This window comes from Doryrhamphus excisus, linkage group LG2, assembly GCF_037039965.1.
Source record: "Doryrhamphus excisus strain RoL-2023G ecotype Guam linkage group LG2, RoL_Dexc_Guam_v1.1, whole genome shotgun sequence".
Lineage (NCBI taxonomy): Eukaryota > Metazoa > Chordata > Actinopteri > Syngnathiformes > Syngnathidae > Doryrhamphus > Doryrhamphus excisus.
The window spans coordinates 9,791,700-9,819,400 of NC_136358.1; the positions used below are offsets into that span (position 1 = coordinate 9,791,700).

The 27,701-nt window shown below is 42.9% G+C and overlaps 1 protein-coding gene across 1 annotated transcript in view; it reads left to right on the forward strand.

The window, feature by feature from the left end:
- The first annotated feature begins 7,428 nt into the window (after positions 1-7,428).
- The window catches only part of zanl (zonadhesin, like), a 60,229-nt gene continuing 39,956 nt past the window's right edge, over positions 7,429-27,701 (forward strand). Inside the window, exons 1-57 of the mRNA XM_078789161.1 lie at positions 7,429-7,480; positions 10,420-10,569; positions 10,638-10,903; positions 11,510-11,594; positions 13,307-13,447; positions 13,517-13,681; positions 13,746-13,849; positions 13,918-13,996; positions 14,536-14,637; positions 14,721-14,914; positions 14,989-15,130; positions 15,216-15,460; positions 15,542-15,690; positions 15,767-15,895; positions 16,135-16,273; positions 16,348-16,489; positions 16,570-16,766; positions 16,833-16,971; positions 17,172-17,216; positions 17,941-18,134; positions 18,209-18,350; positions 18,436-18,722; positions 18,812-18,960; positions 19,034-19,162; positions 19,233-19,371; positions 19,446-19,587; positions 19,667-19,863; positions 19,932-20,070; positions 20,393-20,473; positions 20,551-20,744; positions 20,819-20,960; positions 21,046-21,332; positions 21,422-21,570; positions 21,643-21,771; positions 21,842-21,980; positions 22,055-22,196; positions 22,276-22,472; positions 22,541-22,679; positions 23,000-23,080; positions 23,157-23,350; positions 23,425-23,566; positions 23,652-23,938; positions 24,028-24,176; positions 24,250-24,378; positions 24,449-24,587; positions 24,662-24,803; positions 24,883-25,079; positions 25,148-25,286; positions 25,606-25,686; positions 25,765-25,958; positions 26,033-26,174; positions 26,260-26,546; positions 26,636-26,784; positions 26,858-26,986; positions 27,057-27,195; positions 27,270-27,411; positions 27,491-27,687. Coding sequence (XP_078645287.1) covers positions 7,429-7,480; positions 10,420-10,569; positions 10,638-10,903; positions 11,510-11,594; positions 13,307-13,447; positions 13,517-13,681; positions 13,746-13,849; positions 13,918-13,996; positions 14,536-14,637; positions 14,721-14,914; positions 14,989-15,130; positions 15,216-15,460; positions 15,542-15,690; positions 15,767-15,895; positions 16,135-16,273; positions 16,348-16,489; positions 16,570-16,766; positions 16,833-16,971; positions 17,172-17,216; positions 17,941-18,134; positions 18,209-18,350; positions 18,436-18,722; positions 18,812-18,960; positions 19,034-19,162; positions 19,233-19,371; positions 19,446-19,587; positions 19,667-19,863; positions 19,932-20,070; positions 20,393-20,473; positions 20,551-20,744; positions 20,819-20,960; positions 21,046-21,332; positions 21,422-21,570; positions 21,643-21,771; positions 21,842-21,980; positions 22,055-22,196; positions 22,276-22,472; positions 22,541-22,679; positions 23,000-23,080; positions 23,157-23,350; positions 23,425-23,566; positions 23,652-23,938; positions 24,028-24,176; positions 24,250-24,378; positions 24,449-24,587; positions 24,662-24,803; positions 24,883-25,079; positions 25,148-25,286; positions 25,606-25,686; positions 25,765-25,958; positions 26,033-26,174; positions 26,260-26,546; positions 26,636-26,784; positions 26,858-26,986; positions 27,057-27,195; positions 27,270-27,411; positions 27,491-27,687 — 8,841 coding nt within the window. The remainder of the gene's footprint in view (positions 7,481-10,419; positions 10,570-10,637; positions 10,904-11,509; positions 11,595-13,306; positions 13,448-13,516; positions 13,682-13,745; positions 13,850-13,917; positions 13,997-14,535; positions 14,638-14,720; positions 14,915-14,988; positions 15,131-15,215; positions 15,461-15,541; positions 15,691-15,766; positions 15,896-16,134; positions 16,274-16,347; positions 16,490-16,569; positions 16,767-16,832; positions 16,972-17,171; positions 17,217-17,940; positions 18,135-18,208; positions 18,351-18,435; positions 18,723-18,811; positions 18,961-19,033; positions 19,163-19,232; positions 19,372-19,445; positions 19,588-19,666; positions 19,864-19,931; positions 20,071-20,392; positions 20,474-20,550; positions 20,745-20,818; positions 20,961-21,045; positions 21,333-21,421; positions 21,571-21,642; positions 21,772-21,841; positions 21,981-22,054; positions 22,197-22,275; positions 22,473-22,540; positions 22,680-22,999; positions 23,081-23,156; positions 23,351-23,424; positions 23,567-23,651; positions 23,939-24,027; positions 24,177-24,249; positions 24,379-24,448; positions 24,588-24,661; positions 24,804-24,882; positions 25,080-25,147; positions 25,287-25,605; positions 25,687-25,764; positions 25,959-26,032; positions 26,175-26,259; positions 26,547-26,635; positions 26,785-26,857; positions 26,987-27,056; positions 27,196-27,269; positions 27,412-27,490; positions 27,688-27,701) is intronic.

A 27,701-nucleotide genomic window follows, 5' to 3' on the forward strand; every position in this document is an offset into this window, starting at 1 on the left:
GGATGACTCTTGAATTGTCTATGCATTGGATGTAAATGTTGATAAGATAAAAGGATGTGTGAAGAAATAAACATTCCAACAACGTGTTATACTGTGAGATGAATAAAAGCAAAAAAACACACAATACACACCCTAACACTCAAATAAAGGAAGTATGCGTAGTGGGGGGTGAATAACTACATCAAAGAACAAAGGACGCAGGTATTCCGATGTTATGATGCAGATTGGGAGCCGACAAATATCTATAGGGAGGGCAAATGGCGGTTACGAAACTTGGCAATAAAGAAGCACTAGGATATCGGCCAATTACATATTTCAGTAAAAAAAAGACAAAAAAAACCTCAGACTTACAGTTCGAAAGACATATACCATTTTCATGTTGGGGGGGGGGTTATGCTGGAGCCTATCCCAGATGTCTTTGGGTGGACTGGTGCACACTCACATGGAGAACATGCCAACTCCACACAGAGATCCCCAAGCGGAGAGTCAAACCCAGGTCTTATATCTCCTGACTGTGTGGCCTACATGCTAACCACTCGTCCACCATGCGGCATGGAGGGAGAACATTTTACAATAATAATAATAATAATAAAAGTATAAAAAGTTAGATGTTAAAAACTGATTTAAACAGGTGGGTTTTGACTTGTTTTTTTGAAGATGGGAAGGTCTATGTACAACCTTTTATTGTTTTATTTATTTTATTATTTTTTTTACTGAACAATGTGAAGATAAAACAAATGAAGGGTATCGTGTACCTCAGGGAGATCAAATATTAATGCCAAGCCTGAAGACTAATACTTTGACACTGCCACAGATGCCATCCAGTAGATCGGCGGGGCGGGGGGCATGGCGTTGATGGCCAGCTACCGGTCGTAAAGTTCCAAGTGACTTCATCTCACCAGCCAAAAAGAGTAGATGAAAAACAACCCACCGGCAGTGTGATACGTGTGGCGTAGGAAACAAGTCAAAGATTCCAACGTAGCATACTGAGACGGTGTCATACTTGACCACAGCCACCTTCCTTTAGACAAAAAAGTACGTAGCGTATAGAACAGCCATGGGGAAGTTACAACCTGCAGGCCACATCAAACCACATCAAACCCATGACTTGACTTAACATGACTTGAGTTGCCAACATAGTCACATGCAATCTGCAACTTGGACAAACAAGCCATCCAAACAACACAACACGTCAACAAATGACGCACAAAGTGCACAATACCCATGCCAAAATCCACCCATATATTCCCATTGCAAGCTTTCATGCTGGCTCTTTCTTCCAACATTTGACCCTGTTTTTGTCGCTTTTGGTTAATTTGAGGGGGTCATCAGAAAAGTAAACTAAGAGGAGTCAACATACTCTTGATAGCCAATGTTTTAGTGTTCATTGCGGGCATTTGGAAATTACACTAATAACACTTTTTAGCGCTGTTCAGATGTGAGAGCACATTGGTGGAGCTCTAGTCGGACTTCCAGCCCCATGAGAGCACTCGGGAAACTGAACAAAAAATGTCATCCAATACTTCTCTACAAGAGAGGAGAAATATGATCTCAGGGAATATATGTGCCCTGTGATTGGCTGGCTACCAGTCCAGCAGTTCAGGGTGTACCCCGCCTCTCGCCCAAAGACAGCTGGGATAGGCTCCATGGGCTAATAACTATAATAATAGCAATCTTCACTCACTAAATGTACTGCAAAAAAGGTCAGTAAGGATAATTCCTAATGCCGCCTGCAGAGAACATACTAGCCCCTTATTTCTAAAATCACAAATATTTAAACTTGCTGATATAGTTCATTTTCAATCAGCTAAAAAATGCATAAGGCTAAAAATAACCAATTACCTAAAAATGTCATCCAATACTTCTCTACAAGAGAGGAGAAATACGATCTCAGGGAAGAACTAAATATGAAACACTTATATGCTAGGACTACGTTAAAAAGTCATAGCATTTCAGTATGTGGAATCAAACTATGGAATGGATTGAGTAAGGACCTCAAACAATGCACAACAATGAGCCAATTCAAGAAAACAATACAAGCAGTTGATGTTTGCTAAATACAAGGATGAAGAGTCTTGAACCAGTCATGATGTGCCATACATATCACTATATTGACACTTACTATGGTACACATTATGTCATTGGATGGTCATATTACCTCTTACTTCGGTATGTGACAAAAAATAAAAAATAAAAAAAAATAAAGTAAAAACTTAAATTATATTAGGAAAGCAGGAAGTGAACAAATGTAACAGTTACTGATTGTAAAAGTACCAGATGGAGGGGTAGGATTTAATAAGCTTTGCTTCTTCCTACTCCTTTTGGACATGTGGAACTGTGAACTGATTATGGGATGCACTCAATTGTAATCTGATGCATGTTCAAATGAAATAAAACCATTACCATTACCATTACCATTACCATTACCATTACCATTACCATTACCATTACCATTACCATTACCATTACCATTACCATTACCATTACCATTAGCATTACCATTACCATTACCAAATGAATGATGCTAACAAAGCTTCCACTGTATTTTCACAGTCCTGCAAATTTGATGAGATAATGAATGATGGTTTGGGGCTGCATGGTGGACAAGTGGTTAGCGCAACTACAAGACCCGAGTTCCACTTTCAGCCATCTCCGTGTGGAGTTTGCATGTTCTCTCTGTGCATGCGTGGATTTTCTCCGGGTACTCCATTTTCCTCCCCCATTCCAAAAACATGCTAACTTCATTAGCCACTCCAAATTGTCCATAGGTATGAATGTGGGTGGGTCCCAACAACGTATTTATTTATATGTCTTTTATGCTTTTTTGCACGAGAGGTAAGAAGAGGTGATAGAAGCTTTCTCGTTGTATTTTAACGCACACACATAGCTGAGTTCCAAATGTGAAAAATGTAAATAGTTGATGGTGTTATATTTGTAAATAAAGTTATTTTGAAGCTTTTGTGTTGTGTGTTGGTATAGCTGTTTAGATATTTGAGCTGTCACAAAAATAATAAATATTTGTATCAAAGTGAAATGTATCTTTCCAAAAGGAGCTGCTTTTCTCCCTATTTTAGTCGGGAACTGATATTTTCCTGAAACTTACCCATGTTCAACTGATTACTAAAGAACACAAAAACATCTTTGTGATGAAAGACGGTAGTCTAATCTTTCCTTTGGTAGGTTCCATGTTTCTATAGCCATAGAAGACAATATTCTGTGTGCCAGAAAGATCTGTTCAAATGGTGAAAAATGGCCGCTACTGGAGGGGGTGTCTTTGGGAACATGGCTGGGATGTCTTTGGGAACCATTAAAGAAGGTAAAGGCAACCTTAAATGTTCTTTATCCCTTTCATTCATCATTTATATACATTTAGAATTTTTTAGTCATGTAAAACTAATTTTAAAACTATTAAAAACGTGTTTTGTGTTAACATTCGTTAACTTCCAGTGACATAACTTCCAGTCTGAGTTGCCTTTTTATTTGCTGGCTAATAGGATTGTTAGCTAAATCGATTTTTATCATTCTGAGACACTGCACAGCCCTCTCTTCCTCTTGTTAACCGTCCTATGTCTGTGTATTGTTTTATAACCTTCTAATTATCCACTTTATATGACTATCACTGTTGTAAATACACACTTAGGGCTCTAATTACGTGGTGGCGCAGGGTGGCGGAGTGTGGCGCAGCCTATGCAGCGATAATTTGGTCCAGCAAACCACTGTGCGCAGCTAATTTAGTATTCAGGTTAATCAGGTTTTCCAGAGGGTCAGGCACATTGCAATGCAACCAACAACCCTTCTTAATGTAAGCGTCTGAACCAGCATGGACCTTTTTGTATTTATTGTCCCGTCATGATGTCAGATGAAAGACCTCACACTTAATGGGAACTCAACCTGACGGCAGCTGAAAATATGATGCCAACTGGAGCCAGTTCTACACACAAAATGATGAGATTTATTCTTATGCATCTTCTGCAGATCAGTATTTTAAAATAAGTTGTCATTTGGATTCTTCCACAGAATTTGCATGGCTTTTCTCCGGGTACTCCGCTTTCCTCCCACATTCCAAAAACATGCTAGGTTAATTGGCCACTCCAAATTGTCCATAGGTATGAATGTGGGTGGGAATGGTTGTTTGTGGCTGGCGACCAGTCCAGGGTGTCAGCTGGGATATGTTCCGGCATACCCCCACCCTAGTGAGGATAAGCAGTCTAGAAAATGGATGGATTTTTCTGGCAAATTTAGTTTAAATTCCAAATAGTACGACTTCTGTGGCCTTGCCAAGACACTTTGTCTGTATTGTAGCTCAAATAAAGCACATCCCAACCCTTCAATTGACTATTTTCTCAGTGGTACTTTATTATTCTCATAATGATTCCTTTGCTCTTCAAGTAACATTTCCAGCAGTTAGCTCGGAATTGGCCATGGTGGAGGAAGTGTCATGGTTATAATGATAACAATAATAATCATTGACGGGCATCCCCACCCAGTGTGTGAAGTACTCTTAAGGGGTCAAAAAGCAAAATACACTCCCCAAGCCGAAACACACCCTGTCCATATCGCTTAGCATTGTTACTTATTGACATGTTTGTGCAACATCATCTACTGTCCACGCCCATCGGCTACATATACAGTATATATGTATACAGTATATATCAATACACACCAGTAGGGAAAGTAGACCCAGTGTGTCCGTGTGTCCCCCGGCCAACATGGACGCAATGAGGGTTCTTCTTCTGTTGTTATGGATGTGTGCTAGCATGGGACTCACACAGCAGCAAAGGTGAGCTCATTTTCATCAATTAAAATTTTTTTTGAAATTATTATGCTAATTCGTGTAGTACATTTTATATTTATTTTATTATTGTTAGGCTAAAAAATATATTATAATAACTAGTAATTTTGAGTACTGTAATGTATGTATAATAATAATATTAATAAAAATAATAACTAACAAATAATAAAAATGTAATTGTTAATATACCAGCATAATATATATTTATGTTATTATATTTGAAAAGATGTCATCTTTGAAATATATTTTATGATACATTGTATGAGATTTCGCATTGTGTGGCGTCCCATAAAATCCCCAAATGGTAACTTCAAAAAACATTTTAATAGTTTTAACATAAAATATTTAGACACTAGATATTAAGAATCATTTCTTTCCTTATTTGTACCAAATCATCAATCATTCCATTATATTGTCAGACATTATGCAACCAGTCACATTGCATTGCTTACATTATTGAAATATGGGTGTGCCTTAGAGCAAATATTGGATATTTCAAAAATGAGTCTGTGGTTTTACGATTGCTGTACACCTTTTTATCTGAGTATTTCTCTGGTTTCTCTTGCAGCCTCCAGAGTGCAAGGCAAAACGAGGGTAAGTTTGGCGATAACGCTAATGCACGTGAGCTAATTAATCAAAAAGCTTGTAAATGAAAAGGCTAGCTGATAGCAAACACGTGAGCGTATTGGTGTATTGTAAGACGCTGATTACATTTATTGGCAATTACCTTTAATAGTCATTCACCTGATAAAAGAGTTGGCATCCGTCATTCAACTTCTCGGCCACTGGAACGATCTGACGGTGTTTATTTCAAGACATGTTATGAGTTTTGTTAGCATTGTGCATTTAGCTAAGATGCTGTGTAGCGGTTCAGTCATTGGATCTGTTTTTCTTAAAGTTAGCAACTGATTTCAAAGCTGAGCCCTATTTTGAGTCCGGGCAGCAGGATCCCTAAAACCTGGAAGTCAGCATTTGTCCTCCCACTGTTGAAAGGTGCCGAACCCTCTGATGTAAACCATTCAGCCATCTTCTATGCCACTTATCCCCACTCAAGTCACGGGTATGCTGGGGTAGAGGCGGGGTACCATTCCCACCCACATTAATACCATTATGGACCATTTGGAGTAGCCAATGAAGCTAACATGTTTTTGGAATGGGGGAGGAAAGCGGAGTACCCGGAGAAAACCCACGCAGGGAGAACTTGCAAACTCCGCACAGAGATTGCCAAACGGAGAATCGAACCCAGGTCTTTCCAATCTCCTGACTTTGTGGCCTACATGCTAGCCGTTATGGATTATGCTAACCACTCACCCACCGTGCGGCCCTGATGTTAACCATTACAGACCAATTTCAAAACTCTGTATCTTGGCAAAAAGGTTTAAGGAAATAGTGAGTGATAAAATGGTTCAACTTTTTTTTAGACCCAAATCACATTTTGGAAGCAACATAGCATCATTTTTGCTCCACTGACTCATTTCAACTATGTTATTGAATCAGTGATTTTATTGTGTTGCTGTTTTCATTTATTTCTCAAAGGCAAATTGGAATTCGAAATCAGGTCATTACTCATCCATCCATCTTCTTCCGCTTATCTGAGGTCAGGTCACGAGGGCTGAGGTCTAAGAGGGAAACCCAGACTTTCGCCTCCTCGGAATTCCGAATAGTCCTTTGAAAACGTGCCCAACAGTCAGTGCATCATTCATATATCAACTACATTAAGCATAAATAAAATAAAATAAAATAAAATAAAATAAAATAAAATAAAATAAAATAAAATAAAATAAAATAAAATAAAATAAAATAAAATAAAATAAAATAAAATAAAATAAAATAAAATAAAATAAAATAAAATAAAACACTTGGTCAAGCAAAAAATTCCTTAAAATGCTATTGCACAATGTTAAGGATTATTCCTTAAGGCATTGAGGGTAGTTAGTGTGGTCGGGTAAAAACTGTTTTCAAGTCTGTTTGTTCTTGATTTCATTAACCTGTAACGTCTACCTGACGGCAAAAGTCCAAACAAGGAGTGACCAGGATGGGAAGAGCCTTTAACAATGCTCAGAGCCTTTTTAGCACAGCGAGCACTTTCATCCAGCTGCTCCCAGCAGATCCCGAGGCCAGTAGAGAGACATAGTCTCTCCAACGTGTCCTAAGTCTTTACGAGCTGGTCCCCTCCCACGGGTTGGACATACCCTTAACACCTTCCCAGGTAGGCGTCCCGGAGGCATCCTAACCAGATGCCTGAGCCACCTCATCTGGCTCCTCTCAATGTGGAGTTTCTCCTGGGTGACAGTGCTTCTCCCACTGGCGCTTCTCACACTGTAATTTTGTGCTGCAGCCGTGGTGGAGCCGACGTAGTGGTAATTTGGTCCAGTGCACCACTATGGTAGACTGGACTGTGCTGGGATGGGCGCGGAGGTGCACCAGGGGAGGAGTCCGCATTTTCAGCTTGGCACAGTGCCAAAGGTGGTCTATTCAGGGCGCAGGTGAAGCGCAGCCTGTGTAATGGTAAATTGGCTGACAGGCGCACAGTGCAGACATGAGATCAAAACCTCACAGGCAGTGTTGTGCACATTTCAGTGGAAAAAAAATGACAGCAACCACTATTCTTTCCTCTCTCTTTGCCACTTGCGCCGATGGGAGGGAGGTGTGGGTGCGAGGCGCTGTGCCAGACTGCCCTGCTCACGAGTGAGCTGGCCACACCTTGTGGTCTCAGGTCCATGAACACTGTTTATCATGGTGCTCTGAGGTTTTGTACTGGCTGTGCTCGGCTTACGCACTGCTTTGAACTTTGCACCCAAGCTGGCTGGCCGTCCCTGGGTGCCCAGAGGTATACTCATTGAAGGAAGTTGAGCTTAGCTACAAGGCTCTACTTCGCCTGTTGCCATTTTATTGGAGCTCTTCCCTTCAAAGGACTAAAAGCCATCATGTTTTTTGCTTCCTTCATACTATGATTGTGCTGATGAATAAATAAAAATAAAAATAAAAATAAAAATAAAAATAAAAATAAAAATAAAAATAAAAATAAAAATAAAAATAAAAATAAAAATAAAAATAAAAATAAAAATAAAAATAAAAATAAAAATAAAAATAAAAATAAAATGTATATGCGTAAACACTTATAGTCATTTTCATAGGTAGACATTTAAGGTCTGTGCTGTCCGAGTGCTTTTGGAGTTAATCATGTATTATTTATTGTTACGTCTGCTGATTTTCATGGATTTTTATCTGGAAAAGTAAAGAAAGTAAAGAAATGTTTCAGTTTGAAACTGCTGCTGTCAGACAGGGACAATCTGGCATAGGCTAATATGCAGTGATGTGTGGTGATGTTCATGGCTGGTGAGGCACTGAGTGCAGTTTTTTTTATGTTAATACCACTTGCTCATCAAAGGATCCCTGACATGATTCAACTTTGCTTAAATATGTTATATATTGTTTGTAATTATGTTCTATATTGTGGTATTCATAGCTCTTGACACCAACCATGACGAAGTAGCTCTTGCTGTTCTAAATGCATATAAAATGAGGAATGAAAGGGCAAAATGAACATTTTGGGTTACTTTTACCTTCACTGAAGGCGTAAACAACAAAGTTGTAACAACAACAAACAAGTGGCAGCGTGCAGCGATACAAAGGGAGAGAAGATAATGCAGAGTGATTGTGAGTTCTGACTTTTTCAGGATTTTGTCATGAGAATGTATTCCTCTTGTGAATGCATATTGTATGTACATTTGACTTTTCTGACCTCATCAATCTGGCAAAACTCCTTTCTTCAACACTAAAAACTCGAAAAACTCAAAGTCACTGTTGGTGCACTACACTGTTGGTGGGGATGTCATACAACTTCATGTCAAAAAATCCCAACTATCACTTTAACAAGCAACGTTCAAAACAATAATTCAATTCATTTTAATTTAAAATAATATTAAATAATAGTAGTAAATCCAAATTTGCCCCCTTCTGAGTTCATATTTTTTGCATGTCACACTTAAATGTCTCAGATCATCAAACAAATTTAAGATTTTGTCAATGACAACACAACTCAATACTTTATGCAGTTTTGAATGAAACGTTTTATTATTAAGGGAAAGAAACTCCAAAGCCACATGATGTGTGAAAAAGTGATTCTTCCCCCCATTAAAACATAACTGAGATTATTTGACATCTATCAGTGTGGAAGAGGTTAAAAAACGAAGGTGTGTCCCATGACATCTGGCATTTCAGACAAAGAAAAGTCAAATATGGTGGTGGTAGTGTAATGGTCTGGGCTGTTTTGCTGCTTTGGGACCTGGAAGACTTGCTGTGATAAATGGAAGCATGAATTCTGCTGAAGGAGAATGTCCAGCCATCTGTTGGTGACCTCAAGCTGAAACCAACTTGGGTTGTGCAGCAGGACAATGATCCAAAACACACCAGCAAGTCCACCTCTGAATGGCTGAAGAAAAACCAAATGAAGACTTTGGAGCGGCCTGGTCCAAGTCCTGAGCTGAATCCTATTGAGATGCTGTGGCATGACCTTCAAAAGGCTTCATGCTGGAAAAGCCTCCAATGTGGCTGAATGACAACAATTCCTCCACAGCGCTGGAAGAGACTCATTGCAAGTCTTGCTTGATTGCAGTTGTTGCTGCTACTTATAAGCTTTAGGGGGGTATCACGTTTTCACACAAGGACATGGAGCTTTGGACTTTTTCTCCCTTCATTATAAAGTTTTATTTAAGAATGGCATTTTGTGTGGATGCATGGCGGTCGAGTTGTTAGTGCGCAGACCTCACAGCTAGGAGACCAGGTTTCAATTCCACCCTCGGCCATCTCTGTGTGGAGTTTGCATGTTCTCCCCGTGCATGCGTGGGTTTTCTCCGGGTACTCCGGTTGCATGGATTTTCTCCGGGTACTCTGGTTTCCTCCCACATTCCAAAAACATGCTAGGTTAATTGGCCACTCCAAATTGTCCATAGGTATGAATGTGAGTGTGAATGGTTGTTTGTCTATATGTGCCCTGTGATTGGCTGGCAACCAGTCCAGGATGTACCTCGCCTGTCGCCCGAAGACAGCTGGGATAGGCCCCAGCACCCCCGCGACCCTCGTGAGAATAAGCGGCAGAAAATGAATGAATGAATGCATTTTGTGTAGAATTTTGTTGTCATTGACAAATATTTACATTTCTTTGATCTGAAACATTGACGTGTGACAAACATGCAAAAAAAAAAAAAAAAGAAATCCCACCACCGTATACAACCAACCATTTTCACTCATATTCACAACTGGACGAGTCTCCATTGGAGTCCCAATGAACCAGTTTTATTTTATTTTTGGGATGTGGGTGGAAGCTGGAGCACCCGGAGAAAACCTATGCAAATTCCACCGAGATGCCCAAAGAAAGATTCAAACCCTCGATCTCCTGATTGTGAGACCAACATGCTAATCACTAGGTCACTCTTTTGTCCATATGGTGAAATCTGTCTGTGAAATAAAAAAAGTGAGACAAAGAGAGACAAAGTGGTCTAATAATGTACGTAGCTTTTAAAGAAAAACTTCAGTGTGAAACTGTTGTTGTTAGATAGCAAGCATTCGTCTGGTGAAGATAGGCTCTAAACGCTCCAAATACCCTTTTTTTATTATCCCTCCAGGTTCTATCCTGACTTCATGTGACTTTAACAACGAAAACCAACCATTCTGCCAGTTCCGTCAGGACTCGACGGACGACGGCGACTGGACCCGACACAGGGGTCCAACCCCGTCGGACGGCACAGGTCCCCAAGGAGACTACCCCGATGGAAGTGAGTACTGTGATAGCTAACTGCAATAAAATGCAATGTATAGCTGATGCTAAAAACATCTTTCTCAGAGGGATTTTACATCTACCACGAGTGTGACAATGTGGCAAACAACCGTAAAGTTCGTCTGCTCAGTCCTGCGCTCTCAATGGCGGCTTCCGAGATCTGTGTCCAATTCCGGTACTACATGTACGGCTCTGACAGTAACAACATGCTGAGGGTTCTGGCAGTGACTTCGGGTACACAGTCTGAGGTGTGGCGCAAGACCGGTTTCCAGAGTCTATCCTGGCTGGAGGGCACCGCCACAGTATCCAAAGCACCCAGCGATGCGGTCACTGTGAGTGTTTCTCTGCTCAGGTTTCCAACCTGAGGTCCCAAATAGGTCTGAAATAGTGTTGGAGGCCACTTTTTTGTGACTTTCCAATTTGAGTTGAAGTAACATAATCATAAAGAACAAATGTTGATATTATCGACACGCATACACCGGTTGATATCGCAGTACACAATGTTGGCATAGTTAGCTTTAGCTTTGCATTTAGTGTTTGCATTTGGCCATTTACAACGGTGGGTAAATGTACACTTCACAGCGGTAAGGAAAGCCCAGGTGTTTTTTTTTTTAGCATACATTCTTCCCTCATTTATGGCAGTTAATTAATTCCAGAACCAACTGTGATAAGTGAATTTCCTCAAAGTAGGATTCAATATTAATAAATAGAATATTTTTGCAGTTAAAGCATAGAAAGCTGTTTATGAGCCTCTAATGTTATGTCTTTTCATCACGCAGTCACAATGAAAACATGTGACATTGTGGCCATCATGAAGCAACTGAAACATGCAGTATGAGCCTGACTTTACCAAACGTGAAATAAAGCCAAGGTCACAATATGTGGTTGAAGTTGCTCAGCTTTCGCCCTAATGAACGAATGGTTCTCGATTTGTCCAGATTGCGTTTGAGGCTCAGAGAGGCTCCAGCTCTTCCTGTGACACGGCGCTGGATAACATCGTGATCATGGAAGGGGCATGTCCCAGTAAGCACAGCAGCTGCTACTTTCTTTTGTACAGAGATCCCACTGAATTGGTTGGGGAGTAGGGTTCAGGGTTAGGGTTTAGGTTTAAGAGATTTCGGTTCCGATTCCTCGTTTCGATTCAGGTTCCCAACAACGTTCGATTCTGATTCTTTTCTGAGGCAGGGTTATAAAACGTATGGGTTAAATGAGGGGGCTAACCAAAGTTCTGATGAAATGTCTGAATGTCTCCATGTTTTTTTTTTTAATGATATGACCTTTTTAGGAATTTAGATAAGATAAGATAAGATATGCCTTTATTCGTCCCTCAGTGGGGAAATTTGCATTGCACAGCAGCAAGAGTACAGAGTCAGTTAAGCAGTACAAAATACACAATATAGAAGAATAAACAATATAAACAACCCAAGTATTAACAAAATCAACAGTTTTATATACCAGAGTTATATACAATACAGTATGTAGATAATATGAAACGAGATGAGATATATGACCAGTCTATACAGTGAGATCTTGCTAGTGAGTTACTATTTATATTTACTATTATTTATATTAATTATATTTATTATTTACTATTAATTACTATGAATGTTTTTTGTAATTACTATGTTTTTTGTCATGAATTCTTTGTCCATTTTTTGAAATTCATCGGGAGTTTAAAAACACAGTCTATGCCAGTGCTTCTCAAATACTTTTCTGTCATGCCCCCCCAAGGGGTGGTAGGTCTGCATTCAAATGAAAGCCTCTTGCTTTCATTTAGGAATTTAGACAAAACTAAAATAGAATTTGAAAATAAAGTAGATTCCATTGGGTTTCCTACCCTTCGCACTTCCTTCCTACGAAATCCATTAAAATTGTCGTAAAATTCAGTTTTTTCAGTTTTATTCATTTATTTTTTCTGTTGTTTACTTTTTACACTAACTTTAATTACCACAGACTGTGTTTTTTGTGTCAGTAAATAAAATGGCAATGAAGTAATTTCTTGATACAATACATCATTGGATAATTGTAATAACCCGTTCCCGTTCTTTCCAAAGTATTTAATTTAAACTTAACATACAACCTGGCATCATGGCTTGAGCCAACCTTTTGATGGTTTAAGTAGCTGTTTCATCAATATCTTTATTTGATGTGGTCTGCTGTTCTACAAAGTGCTCCTCAAAACTGTCCGTGGGGTACTTCCACCTTCCGTCTTTTCGTTTCATTTTGTTGTGCTCCGGCAGCATTGATTATTATTAACATTTACAAATCAATGAATAATTGTAAACATTCGCATTGCGATCCATCTAAAGTTGTTTCCCCCTACTACTTCTACTGTCCATTGTTGATATGGCTGAAGACAAATGCTTCCTGCTGATTCTTCTTGGTTGCTGTTATGCCATTTTTGGCGGTTGCCGGGCTGGCCAATCACCGAATTAAGGCACCGGAAGTTTAGGTTAAAGTTTTAGGGTTAAAGTTTGGGTTAGGCTAAGGTTAGAGTTATACATAACAGAATGGGCTCATGTGTTAAGGGTCAGATTAGCATTAGGATTAAGATTGGGTTTAGTGTTAAGATTTAGGGTTGGGGTTTGGAAATTGGGTTTAAGGATCATAAGATTAGTCTGATAATTAGATGATGGTGTGGCACATAGACTACTTTGTCAAATAGCAGCAATAGCGTTCAACACAACATTTGCTGCTGGCTAATGATGCTTCTGGGTCCACAGCTTGCGTTTCAGGCTGTGACTTCGACATTCTGGATGAACTCTGCGGGTGGTCCACTCACACAGACGACCCAGCCATATTCGGTTTCGAGCAGTGGGTCGGCCCGGGACAGACCGTAGGAACCGGACCTGATAATGACTTCTCCAAGCCTGGCTGTAAGTCGCTAAAGAGCCCAGCTGATGACTGATGAATGGTGATTGACTCCTCCAATTCTTCATTGTTAGTTGGAGCCTACATGCTGATGAGTTCTCAGGATGCTATCCCTGGAGATCAGGGTCAAATAAGAAGTCCTGTCATCACTCCTTCTTCCGGATGCCTGGATCTCACATTTTATTACTACCTGTATGGCACCAGTGCAAACGTGGAGATCAGCGTCCACACCATTAATGGTTAGCTCGTTCACCGTTTACCATCATCATGGAAAAATGCAATTTACTGATTTTATGTTTTTAGTAGAGGGTGGAAACCCCGGACCTGCTATCTTCACCGTGAGGGGGAACAAGGGTCAAGCCTGGATGCCCGCAGAAGTGCGCTACCTTGGAACCACAGCCGTCCAGGTAAGCTATGCCCTCTATGTACGAGTTTGCATGTAGCGTTAACAGAATATTCTCTCTGCTTGTGTCAGTTTGTTATTGTGGGTACCTTTGGAGAGACCTCTCTGACTGATATTGCTGTGGATGCTGTGTGTGTCACTGCCTGTCAAGGTAAGAGACCAGCATGTTCAGAGAGGGCAGGGGTAGGGCTTATGTGACAAACTATAAATCTTTTAATGTCTGCTCATGAAGCTCCTATGACCGGTGTCTACTCCTACTTGGGGGTTTGGTTATTTGTGTACGGGTTGGCAAATGATGAATCTTTAATTTTAAGGCTCACTCATGGCGCTGCTACCACTGATATCTACTCCAGCACCAACAACAGCATCAGGATTAGCAGTTAGGGTCAGCACTTGCCATTTTAAGCAACATTCTAAGCTTTCACCCTGAGGTCTGCTAAAGCCGGCACTACCGACACCGTCTACTCCAGTGGTCAGGGGCTCAGATTAACTTAGTGTTCGGGTTAGCTCTTCGCCTCCCAAGAAAGCTGTCCTCACATGACAAAGTATGAATCTTTCATATCAATGTCCGCTAACGATGCCGCAATCTCCAGTGTCTTCTCTGATGGCTCTGGGTTTGGTTAAGGGTTAGCGCTTGCCGTCTCAAATTACCCGTCCTCACTTGATGAACTATAACTATTTGATTTTAAGGTCTGCCAACTACGCCACCACCAACGGGGGCTATTCCAACACCAACTCCGGGAGTGACGACACCGACACCTACAACTCCAAGAACTACAACTGCAGAACCAAGTATGAGATACCTTTTATGGGACAAGATGTGTATCTACTTACTCGCTAACTACCAACCCATGCCTGTTGTCTTTGTCTTGCAGTCCAGTGCCCTCCCAATGCAGAATACATAGAATGTGGTCCGGCTTGTATCCCCACCTGCATGGAGCCTTCCAGCAACTGCAGTGGCTCCTGCATCACTGGCTGCTTTTGCAAACCAGGTTTTGTATTCAAGGGAAAACATTGCGTTCCGCTGGAGAAATGCGGTTGCTTGGATGACAACAACAACTATTACGAGGTTGGATAGTTCCAATCCCGACATACCTACAATAATGGCACCCTCACTAAGTCCATTTTGTTGTTTTCTCGTAGCCTGGAGAGATCGTATTTGGAGACGGCTGTTCAAAACTTTGTCGCTGTGCAGGGAACTACACTTTGGAATGTGTGGATAACTCCTGTGATCCCACTGAGGAGTGCCGTGAGGTTAATGGTGTTGCAGGATGCTACCCTAAAGGTAGCGTGTCAGGGAATCAGGACCTCTTCTCATTTGAATCAGATTCTGGAACTCAAGTGTGCTTTTCTTGTTTTCTTCCACCAAGGTACATCGTCATGCATAGCTTCTGGCGATCCGCACTACACAACCTTTGACAAACGCAAGTACAACTTCATGGGCAACTGCAGTTACATGATGGCCGGAACCTGCAACGTATCGTCTTTGCCAAACTTTGTCGTTTACGCTGACAACGAAAACCGCTACAATAGACCCACCATCTCCTACGTGAAGGCGGTTCATGTGTTCGTAGAGGCCGGTGGGGTCTCTATCTTGAAAGGAGGCACTGTGCAAGTAGGAACCTTGGTGACTTTCTAAACCACTTAGCGTTCCCTGCTTAGTCGCTGATTATTACACTTATTATGATTCATCCAGGTAAATGGCATCAAGGTCAACCTGCCACTGAGTCCGTTTCCAGGTGTCTCTGTGTTCAAATCAGGGAAGCACTACACTGTGTCCTTGGATTTTGGTGTGACAGTGCGCTACGACGGAAACCACTTTATGGACATTAAATTGATTAAAGAGTGAGTCTTCTTCCATCTCTTTCAAGCAGTTAAGGGCTTATTTTCACATGAGTTGCATATTTTTGGTCACCTACAGCTATAAGGGGTTAGTGTGCGGACTGTGCGGAGATTATAATGGAGACCCCAAAGATGACTTCCTCACGTCCAATTTCACTTTGACTGAAGATCCCAACGAGTTTGGACACAGCTGGAACATTGATCCAAAGTGAGTATTCGCAAAACAAAACAACACAATAGAGTGCCAGCATTATTGGATGTATGTAAAATACTGAAATTATTTCTTTAATGACCTTTTTGTTGAGACAAAATGTTTCAAAAAACCTTTTCTATAACTTCCATTGCACATTGCAGTATTTGTCTCAAGAATTTTGAGTATGAAAAGCCGTAAACAAAGCGGTTTATTAGGCCCTAAGAATATTAACCAAAATGTCTTTATTGCACAAGGTGTAACACGAAACCCAACACCACTATTCCTGGATGTGAGGAAGAGGAGCAGAAGCTGTATGAAAGTTCAGGATATTGTGGTGTTCTTTTGGACAAAAATGGTCCTTTTGCTGTGTGCCATCCCAAAGTCAATCCCAATGTGAGTCACCATGCAAGCTTTCATGGTCATACACACTTGACATTTGGATTTTAGGTTATTTTTGGTGTCCTCAGAATTACTTCAAAGACTGTGTCTTTGATCTTTGCGAGCTGGACGGTGCAACATTCATTTTGTGTGAAGCCATCGAAGCCTATGTCAACGAGTGCCAGGACCGCGGGGTCCAAATCGGACCCTGGAGGAACCAAACCTTCTGTCGTGAGTAGTCTACAATGGCCCTTGATGTAACATACTGTACATGGTTTTCTTACTTTACTCCCTTGTTTCTGACTGCTTAGCTTGGAGCTGCCCACCCAACAGCCATTATGAGCCCTGCGCGGACCCTTGTCAGGAAACGTGCTCTGGGAGACCCCCTGCCTGCAGCGGACCATGCACCGAGTCCTGTGTCTGTGATCTTGGCTTCATCGTAAGCGCTGGAAAATGCGTGGACAACAGTTCCTGTGGCTGCCAACACACCAACGGCCAGTATTACCAGGTACTACTTCATTGCTAGGCTATGAAAGCCATTCTACATCTTCATTGATTTTACGTCTTGTGCTAGCCGGGTGAGGAGTTCTATGTTGACGGCTGTACTCAGAAGTGTCGATGTGAACCTCCCTCCATTTCCTGTAAGCCATATCAGTGTCCCCCAATGCACCACTGTGTGGTCCAGGATGGAATTCCAGGCTGCTATCCCACAGGTAAGCCTGTCTTTTGGTGCTGATTTAAAGGACAATTGAACTGGTTCTGAAGTCCCTCCCAATGTGAGCTACCTGTGCCTTGTGGTGTCAGAAGTAGGATCTCTTGTAGGGCTTTGGAACCCTGAGGGTTCAAGTAGGGAAATACTTTTCAAACTCATTCCACCATGAGCGGAAATAACAGATAACTTTTGTCATACTAGGAACACCGGGACCAACAACTCCAAGACCAACGACACCAAACCCAAGTATGTCATGTCTTCATGAAAATAAATAAAAAATTCAATTAGTAATGTAATGTTAAGAGAAAAACTCTTAATGTTATGCCAAAAAAGCTTAGGCTGAACACAAAATGTCAAAATCTTTGAACATAATTTATAAATGACAGAAACAAGTCGTAATATTGCTAGAACATTAACATTGTGGCAAAACAAATCAGAGTGGTACATCAGAGAAAAGATTATGATATTATCAGATAAAGTTAAACATGAAAACAAACAATCTCGGTGAATGTAATTTTGTAAGTCATAATATTACCAAATTCTAATATTATTGTGCAAAACTTTGAAAATCTGGTGATTCGGGGGAACTAGCACAAATTAACATAAGGTTGTGGGCCAACAGATATTTACACGAGCACTGAAAAACGTCATCAAAATTGATGCATTCCCCACATAGTACCAGAATTTGGGAGCAAATATGAGGTGAAAGAAAAAGGGTAAAAATCCAGTGTAGTGGTCTATGTGTGCAGCAGTAGAAAGTTGGCATACACAAAATTGTGTGTTCTAGGACCGCCAAAAAAACTGGGACAGGTCGTCGCTCAACAATTGTCTACAATTGTCATGCTGTGAGGATAAAGAAATAATATTAAATGGCATTATTTAGAAATTTTCCAATTTTATTCTCAAAACATAACTTCATTTCTAAATATGTATGAGGTTTTAAGCCATGATTGTTGTCTTTGTCTTGCAGTCCAGTGCCCTCCCAATGCAGAATACATAGAATGTGGTCCGGCTTGTATCCCCACCTGCATGGAGCCTTCCAGCAACTGCAGTGGCTCCTGCATCACTGGCTGCTTTTGCAAACCAGGTTTTGTCTTCAAGGGAAAACATTGCGTGCCGCTGGAGAAATGCGGTTGCTTGGATGACCACAACAACTATTACGAGGTTGGATAGTTCCAATCCCGACATACCTACAATAATGGCACCCTCACTAAGTCGATTTTGTTGTTTTCTCGTAGCCTGGAGAGATCGTATTTGGAGACGGCTGTTCAAAGCTTTGTCGCTGTGCAGGGAACTATACTTTGGAATGTGTGGATAACTCCTGTGATCCCACTGAGGAGTGCCGTGAGGTTAATGGTGTTGCAGGATGCTACCCTAAAGGTAGCGTGTCAGGGGATCAGGACCTCTTCTCATTTGAGTCAGATTCTGGAACTCAAGTGTGCTTTTCTTGTTTTCTTCCACCAAGGTACATCGTCATGCATAGCTTCTGGCGATCCGCACTACACAACCTTTGACAAACGCAAGTACAACTTCATGGGCAACTGCAGTTACGTGATGGCTGGAATCTGCAACGTATCGTCAGCTTTGCCACCTTTTGAGGTCCATGCTGACAACGAAAACCGCTACAACCGGCCTACCATCTCCTACGTGAAGGCGGTTCATGTGTTTGTTTTGTATCCCAATGGGGTCTCCTCCAGCTTCCAGTGGGGCACCGTTCATAAGGTCTCCATCTTCAAAGGAGGCACCGTACATGTAAGAACCTTGGCTCCTCAACTTCTGTTTCTGGCAGCTTTTCAAAACCATTCCGTCACTTATCACACTAACCCGCTCTCCACGTCCAGGTAAATGGCATCAAAGTCAACCTGCCGCTGAGTCCGTTTCCAGGTGTCTCTGTGTTCAAATCAGGGAAGCACTACACTGTGTCCTTGGATTTTGGTGTGACAGTGCGCTATGACGGAAACCACTTTATGGACATTAAAGTGATTAAAGAGTGAGTATGAACGGACCACTTGGGTTTCCATTAGAGGTTCTGGAAAGATGCATTCTGGATGTTTTTTCCACAGCTACAAGAACTTACTGTGTGGACTGTGTGGAAATTACAACGGGGACACCAAAGACGACTTCCGCACCCCTAATGGGTCGTTGACCAATGATCCCAATGAGTTTGGAAACAGCTGGAATGTTGATCCAGAGTGAGGATTATTGTATTTGCTTAGAGGAGGAAAAGTAAAGATGAAGTCTAACATTTTGTCATTGTACAAGGTGTAACACTAAACCCAACACCACTATTCCTGGATGTGAGGAAGATGAGCAGAACCTGTATGAAAGTTCAGGATATTGTGGCGTTCTGTTGGACAAAAATGGTCCATTTGCCGTCTGCCACCCCAAAGTAAACCCCAATGTAAGCTACCAGGCAAGCTTTCATGATCATACACACTTGACATTTGGATGTTAGCATTTTTTTGTTGGCTTTAGAATTACTTCAAGGATTGCGTCTTCGATCTCTGTGAGCTGGATGGCGCTGCATCCATCCTGTGTGAAGCCATCGAAGCCTACGCCAATGAGTGCCAGGATCGTGGGGTCCAGATCGGACCCTGGAGGAATGAGAGCTTCTGTCGTGAGTACATAATCCACGGGGGACCCTGAGGTGACATACGTGGTTTTCTAATTATACCCCCTTCTTTCCTCCTGCCAAGCGTTGAGCTGCCCACCCAACAGCCATTATGAGCCCTGCGCGGACCCCTGTCAGGAAACGTGCTCTGGAAGACCCCCTGCCTGCAGCGGACCATGCACCGAGTCCTGCGTCTGCGATCCTGGCTACATCCTGAGTGCTGGAAAATGCGTGAACAAGAGCTCCTGTGGCTGTCAACACACCAACGGCCAGTATTACCAGGTACTACTTCCATGCTATCCCAGGCTAGAATAGAAATCATACACTTTTTATTGTATGTGTCGTTTTAGCCTGGAGAAGAGTTCTACACTGAGAACTGTACAGAGCAGTGTAGATGTGTAGCCCCCATTGTTGTCTGTGAGCCATCTGGATGCCCTCCAACACACGAATGTCAAGTCCAGGAGGGAGAGTTGGGCTGCTATCCCACAGGTAAGATCTTTTATGTGACTCTCCACTATTCGACCATAGTCCCTGAGATCTACCCTTTCTTTTTTGCTTATCCTATTTGGGATCCCCCACTTGCACCCTAGACTGTCACTCCAGAGCTATATATTGAGCTATATATTGTTGAAATGTGTCAACCATGAACGTCTCAATACACCCAGAACCTCAATGTAGTCTGGTGAAATTCCTTTCCTTCACTGAGAAGTTCGCAGTTTTTCTGGTTTTGAATCAGAACCAGTTCTCTTAAAACACTTAATGGTTTTAAATTATCATGTCTACTGTACTAAACATCCTGGTGACATACCAGGATCAACTACACCTGAACCAACAAGTCCCGGAGTGACTTCACCCGAACCTTCAACTCCAAGACCAACTACACCGAAACCAAGTATGAAATAGCTGATACAATATTTTTTTACAGTACGAATGAGGTTTTAAGCCATTATTGTTGTCTTTGTCTTGCAGTCCAGTGCCCTCCCAATGCAGAATACATAGAATGTGGTCCGGCTTGTATCCCCACCTGCATGGAGCCTTCCAGCAACTGCAGTGGCTCCTGCATCACTGGCTGCTTTTGCAAACCAGGTTTTGTCTTCAAGGGAAAACATTGCGTGCCGCTGGAGAAATGCGGTTGCTTGGATGACCACAACAACTATTACGAGGTTGGATAGTTCCAATCCCGACATACCAACAATAATGGCACCCTCACTAAGTCGATTTTGTTGTTTTCTCATAGCCTGGAGAGATCGTATTTGGAGACGGCTGTTCAAAGCTTTGTCGCTGTGCAGGGAACTACACTTTGGAATGTGTGGATAACTCCTGTGATCCCACTGAGGAGTGCCGTGAGGTTAATGGTGTTGCAGGATGCTACCCTAAAGGTAGCGTGTCAGGGAATCAGGACCTCTTCTCATCAGAGTCAGATTCTGGAACTCAAGTGTGCTTTTCTTGTTTTCTTCCACCAAGGTTCATCATCATGCATAGCTTCTGGCGATCCGCACTACACAACCTTCGACAAACGCAAGTTCAACTTCATGGGCAACTGCAGTTACGTGATGGCTGGAATCTGCAACGTATCGTCAGCTTTGCCACTTTTTGAGGTCCATGCTGACAACGAAAACCGCTACAACCGGCCTACCATCTCCTACGTGAAGGCGGTTCATGTGTTTGTTTTGTATCCCGATGGGGTCTCCTCCAGCTTCCAGTCGGGCACCGTTCATAAGGTCTCCATCTTCAAAGGAGGCACCGTACATGTAAGAACCTTGGCTCCTCAACTTCTGTTTTTGGCAGTTTTTCAAAACCATTCCATCACTTATCACACTAACCTGCTCTCCACGTCCAGGTAAATGGCATCAAAGTCAACCTGCCGCTGAGTCCGTTTCCAGGTGTCTCTGTGTTCAAATCAGGGAAGCACTACACTGTGTCCTTGGATTTTGGGGTGACAGTGCGCTATGACGGAAACCACTTTATGGACATTAAAGTGATTAAAGAGTGAGTATGAACGGACCACTTGGGTTTCCATTAGAGGTTCTGGAAAGATGCATTCTGGATGTTTTTCCACAGCTACAAGAACTTACTGTGTGGACTGTGTGGAAATTACAACGGGGACACCAAAGACGACTTCCGCACCCCTAATGGGTCGTTGACCAATGATCCCAATGAGTTTGGAAACAGCTGGAATGTTGATCCAGAGTGAGGATTACTGTATTTGCTTAAAGGAGGAAAAGTAAAGATGAAGTCTAACATTTTGTCATTGTACAAGGTGTAACACTAAACCCAACACCACTATTCCTGGATGTGAGGAAGATGAGCAGAACCTGTATGAAAGTTCAGGATATTGTGGCGTTCTGTTGGACAAAAATGGTCCATTTGCCGTCTGCCACCCCAAAGTAAACCCCAATGTAAGTTACCAGGCAAGCTTTCATGATCATACACACTTGACATTTGGATGTTAGCATTTATTTGTTGGCTTTAGAATTACTTCAAGGATTGCGTCTTCGATCTCTGTGAGCTGGATGGTGCTGCGTCCATTCTGTGCGAAGCCATCGAAGCCTACACAAACGAGTGCCAGGATCGCGGGGTCCAGATCGGACCCTGGAGGAATGAGAGCTTCTGTCGTGAGTATATAATCCACGGGGGACCCTGAGGTGACATACGTGGTTTTCTAATTATACCCCCTTCTTTCCTCCTGCCAAGCTTTGAGCTGCCCACCCAACAGCCATTATGAGCCCTGCGCGGACCCCTGTCAGGAAACGTGCTCTGGAAGACCCCCTGCCTGCAGCGGACCATGCACCGAGTCCTGCGTTTGTGATCCTGGCTACATCCTGAGTGCTGGAAAATGCGTGAACAAGAGCTCCTGTGGCTGTCAACACACCAACGGCCAGTATTACCAGGTACTACTTCCATGCTATCCCAGGCTAGAATAGAAATCATACACTTTTTATTGTATGTGTCATTTTAGCCTGGAGAAGAATTCTACACTGAGAACTGTACAGAGCAGTGTAGATGTGTAGCCCCCATTGTTGTCTGTGAGCCATCTGGATGCCCTCCAACACACGAATGTCAAGTCCAGGAGGGAGAGTTGGGCTGCTATCCCACAGGTAAGATCTTTTATGTGACTCTCCACTATTCGACCATAGTCCCTGAGATCTATCCTTTCGTTTTTGCTTATCCTTTTTGGGATCCCCTACTTGCACGCTAGACTGCCACTCCAAAGCTATAGAGTCCCTAATGTTGTTGATACGTGTCAACCATGAACGTCTCAATACACCCAGAACCTCAATGTAGTCTGGTGAAATTCCTTTCTTTCACTGAGAAGTTAGCAATTTTTCTGGTTTTGAATCAGAACCAGTTCTCTTAAAACACTTAATGGTTTTAAATTATCATGTCTACTGTACTAACCATCCTGGTGACACACCAGGATCAACTACACCTGAACCAACAAGTCCCGGAGTGACTTCACCCGAACCTTCAACTCCAAGACCAACTACACCAAAACCAAGTATGGAATAACTTATACAACATTTTTTACAGTACGAATGAGGTTTTAAGCCATTATTGTTGTCTTTGTCTTGCAGTCCAGTGCCCTCCCAATGCAGAATACATAGAATGTGGTCCGGCTTGTATCCCCACCTGCATGGAGCCTTCCAGCAACTGCAGTGGCTCCTGCATCACTGGCTGCTTTTGCAAACCAGGTTTTGTCTTCAAGGGAAAACATTGCGTGCCGCTGGAGAAATGCGGTTGCTTGGATGACCACAACAACTATTACGAGGTTGGATAGTTCCAATCCCGACATACCAACAATAATGGCACCCTCACTAAGTCGATTTTGTTGTTTTCTCATAGCCTGGAGAGATCGTATTTGGAGACGGCTGTTCAAAGCTTTGTCGCTGTGCAGGGAACTACACTTTGGAATGTGTGGATAACTCCTGTGATCCCACTGAGGAGTGCCGTGAGGTTAATGGTGTTGCAGGATGCTACCCTAAAGGTAGCGTGTCAGGGAATCAGGACCTCTTCTCATCAGAGTCAGATTCTGGAACTCAAGTGTGCTTTTCTTGTTTTCTTCCACCAAGGTTCATCATCATGCATAGCTTCTGGCGATCCGCACTACACAACCTTCGACAAACGCAAGTTCAACTTCATGGGCAACTGCAGTTACGTGATGGCCGGAATCTGCAACGTATCGTCAGCTTTGCCACTTTTTGAGGTCCATGCTGACAACGAAAACCGCTACAACCGGCCTACCATCTCCTACGTGAAGGCGGTTCATGTGTTTGTTTTGTATCCCGATGGGGTCTCCTCCAGCTTCCAGTCGGGCACCGTTCATAAGGTCTCCATCTTCAAAGGAGGCACCGTACATGTAAGAACCTTGGCTCCTCAACTTCTGTTTTTGGCAGTTTTTCAAAACCATTCCATCACTTATCACACTAACGTGCTCTCCACGTCCAGGTAAATGGCATCAAAGTCAACCTGCCGCTGAGTCCGTTTCCAGGTGTCTCTGTGTTCAAATCAGGGAAGCACTACACTGTGTCCTTGGATTTTGGTGTGACAGTGCGCTATGACGGAAACCACTTTATGGACATTAAAGTGATTAAAGAGTGAGTATGAACGGACCACTTGGGTTTCCATTAGAGGTTCTGGAAAGATGCATTCTGGATGTTTTTTCCACAGCTACAAGAATTTACTGTGTGGACTGTGTGGAAATTACAACGGGGACACCAAAGACGACTTCCGCACCCCTAATGGGTCGTTGACCAATGATCCCAATGAGTTTGGAAACAGCTGGAATGTTGATCCAGAGTGAGGATTATTGTATTTGCTTAAAGGAGGAAAAGTAAAGATGAAGTCTAACATTTTGTCATTGTACAAGGTGTAACACTAAACCCAACACCACTATTCCTGGATGTGAGGAAGATGAGCAGAACCTGTATGAAAGTTCAGGATATTGTGGCGTTCTGTTGGACAAAAATGGTCCATTTGCCGTCTGCCACCCCAAAGTAAACCCCAATGTAAGTTACCAGGCAAGCTTTCATGATCATACACACTTGACATTTGGATGTTAGCATTTTTTTGTTGGCTTTAGAATTACTTCAAGGATTGCGTCTTCGATCTCTGTGAGCTGGATGGTGCTGCGTCTATTCTGTGCGAAGCCATCGAAGCCTACGCAAACGAGTGCCAGGATCGCGGGGTCCAGATCGGACCCTGGAGGAATGAGAGCTTCTGTCGTGAGTACATAATCCACAGGGGACCCTGAGGTGACATACGTGATTTTCTAATTATACCCCCTTCTTTCCTCCTGCCAAGCTTTGAGCTGCCCACCCAACAGCCATTATGAGCCCTGCGCGGACCCCTGTCAGGAAACGTGCTCTGGAAGACCCCCTGCCTGCAGCGGACCATGCACCGAGTCCTGCGTCTGCGATCCTGGCTACATCCTGAGTGCTGGAAAATGCGTGAACAAGAGCTCCTGTGGCTGTCAACACACCAACGGCCAGTATTACCAGGTACTACTTCCATGCTATCCCAGGCTAGAATAGAAATCATACACTTTTTATTGTATGTGTCGTTTTAGCCTGGAGAAGAGTTCTACACTGAGAACTGTACAGAGCAGTGTAGATGTGTAGCCCCCATTGTTGTCTGTGAGCCATCTGGATGCCCTCCAACACATGAATGTCAAGTCCAGGAGGGAGAGTTGGGCTGCTATCCCACAGGTAAGATCTTTTATGTGACTCTCCACTATTCGACCATAGTCCCTGAGATTTATCCTTTCGTTTTTGCTTATCCTATTTGGGATCCCCTACTTCACGCTAGACTGCCACTCCAGAGCTATATAGTCCCTAATGTTGTTGATACGTGTCAACCACGAACGTCTCAATACACCCAGAACCTCAATGTAGTCTGGTGAAATTCCTTTCTTTCACTGAGAAGTTAGCAATTTTTCTGGTTTTGAATCAGAACCAGTTCTCTTAAAACACTTAATGGTTTTAAATTATCATGTCTATTGTACTAAACATCCTGGTGACACACCAGGATCAACTACACCTGAACCAACAAGTCCCGGAGTGACTTCACCCGAACCTTCAACTCCAAGACCAACTACACCGAAACCAAGTATGGAATAACTTATACAACATTTTTTTTACAGTACGAATGAGGTTTTAAGCCATTATTGTTGTCTTTGTCTTGCAGTCCAGTGCCCTCCCAATGCAGAATACATAGAATGTGGTCCGGCTTGTATCCCCACCTGCATGGAGCCTTCCAGCAACTGCAGTGGCTCCTGCATCACTGGCTGCTTTTGCAAACCAGGTTTTGTCTTCAAGGGAAAACATTGCGTGCCGCTGGAAAAATGCGGTTGCTTGGATGACCACAACAACTATTACGAGGTTGGATAGTTCCAATCCCGACATACCTACAATAATGGCACCCTCACTAAGTCGATTTTGTTGTTTTCTCATAGCCTGGAGAGATCGTATTTGGAGACGGCTGTTCAAAGCTTTGTCGCTGTGCAGGGAACTACACTTTGGAATGTGTGGATAACTCCTGTGATCCCACTGAGGAGTGCCGTGAGGTTAATGGTGTTGCAGGATGCTACCCTAAAGGTAGCGTGTCAGGGGATCAGGACCTCTTCTCATTTGAGTCAGATTCTGGAACTCAAGTGTGCTTTTCTTGTTTTCTTCCACCAAGGTACATCATCATGCATAGCTTCTGGCGATCCGCACTACACAACCTTCGACAAACGCAAGTTCAACTTCATGGGCAACTGCAGTTACGTGATGGCTGGAATCTGCAACGTGTCGTCAGCTTTGCCACTTTTTGAGGTCCATGCTGACAACGAAAACCGCTACAACCGGCCTACCATCTCCTACGTGAAGGCGGTTCATGTGTTTGTTTTGTATCCCGATGAGGTCTCCTCCAGCTTCCAGTCGGGCACCGTTCATAAGGTCTCCATCTTCAAAGGAGGCACCGTACATGTAAGAACCTTGGCTCCTCAACTTCTGTTTTTGGCAGTTTTTCAAAACCATTCCATCACTTATCACACTAACCTGCTCTCCACGTCCAGGTAAATGGCATCAAAGTCAACCTGCCGCTGAGTCCGTTTCCAGGTGTCTCTGTGTTCAAATCAGGGAAGCACTACACTGTGTCCTTGGATTTTGGTGTGACAGTGCGCTATGACGGAAACCACTTTATGGACATTAAAGTGATTAAAGAGTGAGTATGAACGGACCACTTGGGTTTCCATTAGAGGTTCTGGAAAGATGCATTCTGGATGTTTTTTCCACAGTTACAAGAACTTACTGTGTGGACTGTGTGGAAATTACAACGGGGACACCAAAGACGACTTCCGCACCCCTAATGGGTCGTTGACCAATGATCCCAATGAGTTTGGAAACAGCTGGAATGTTGATCCAGAGTGAGGATTATTGTATTTGCTTAAAGGAGGAAAAGTAAAGATGAAGTCTAACATTTTGTCATTGTACAAGGTGTAACACTAAACCCAACACCACTATTCCTGGATGTGAGGAAGATGAGCAGAACCTGTATGAAAGTTCAGGATATTGTGGCGTTCTGTTGGACAAAAATGGTCCATTTGCCGTCTGCCACCCCAAAGTAAACCCCAATGTAAGTTACCAGGCAAGCTTTCATGATCATACACACTTGACATTTGGATGTTAGCATTTTTTTGTTGGCTTTAGAATTACTTCAAGGATTGCGTCTTCGATCTCTGTGAGCTGGATGGTGCTGCGTCCATTCTGTGCGAAGCCATCGAAGCCTACACAAACGAGTGCCAGGATCGCGGGGTCCAGATCGGACCCTGGAGGAATGAGAGCTTCTGTCGTGAGTACATAATCCACAGGGGACCCTGAGGTGACATACGTGGTTTTCTAATTATACCCCCTTCTTTCCTCCTGCCAAGCTTTGAGCTGCCCACCCAACAGCCATTATGAGCCCTGCGCGGACCCCTGTCAGGAAACGTGCTTTGGAAGACCCCCTGCCTGCAGCGGACCATGCACCGAGTCCTGCGTTTGCGATCCTGGCTACATCCTGAGTGCTGGAAAATGTGTGAACAAGAGCTCCTGTGGCTGTCAACACACCAACGGCCAGTATTACCAGGTACTACTTCCATG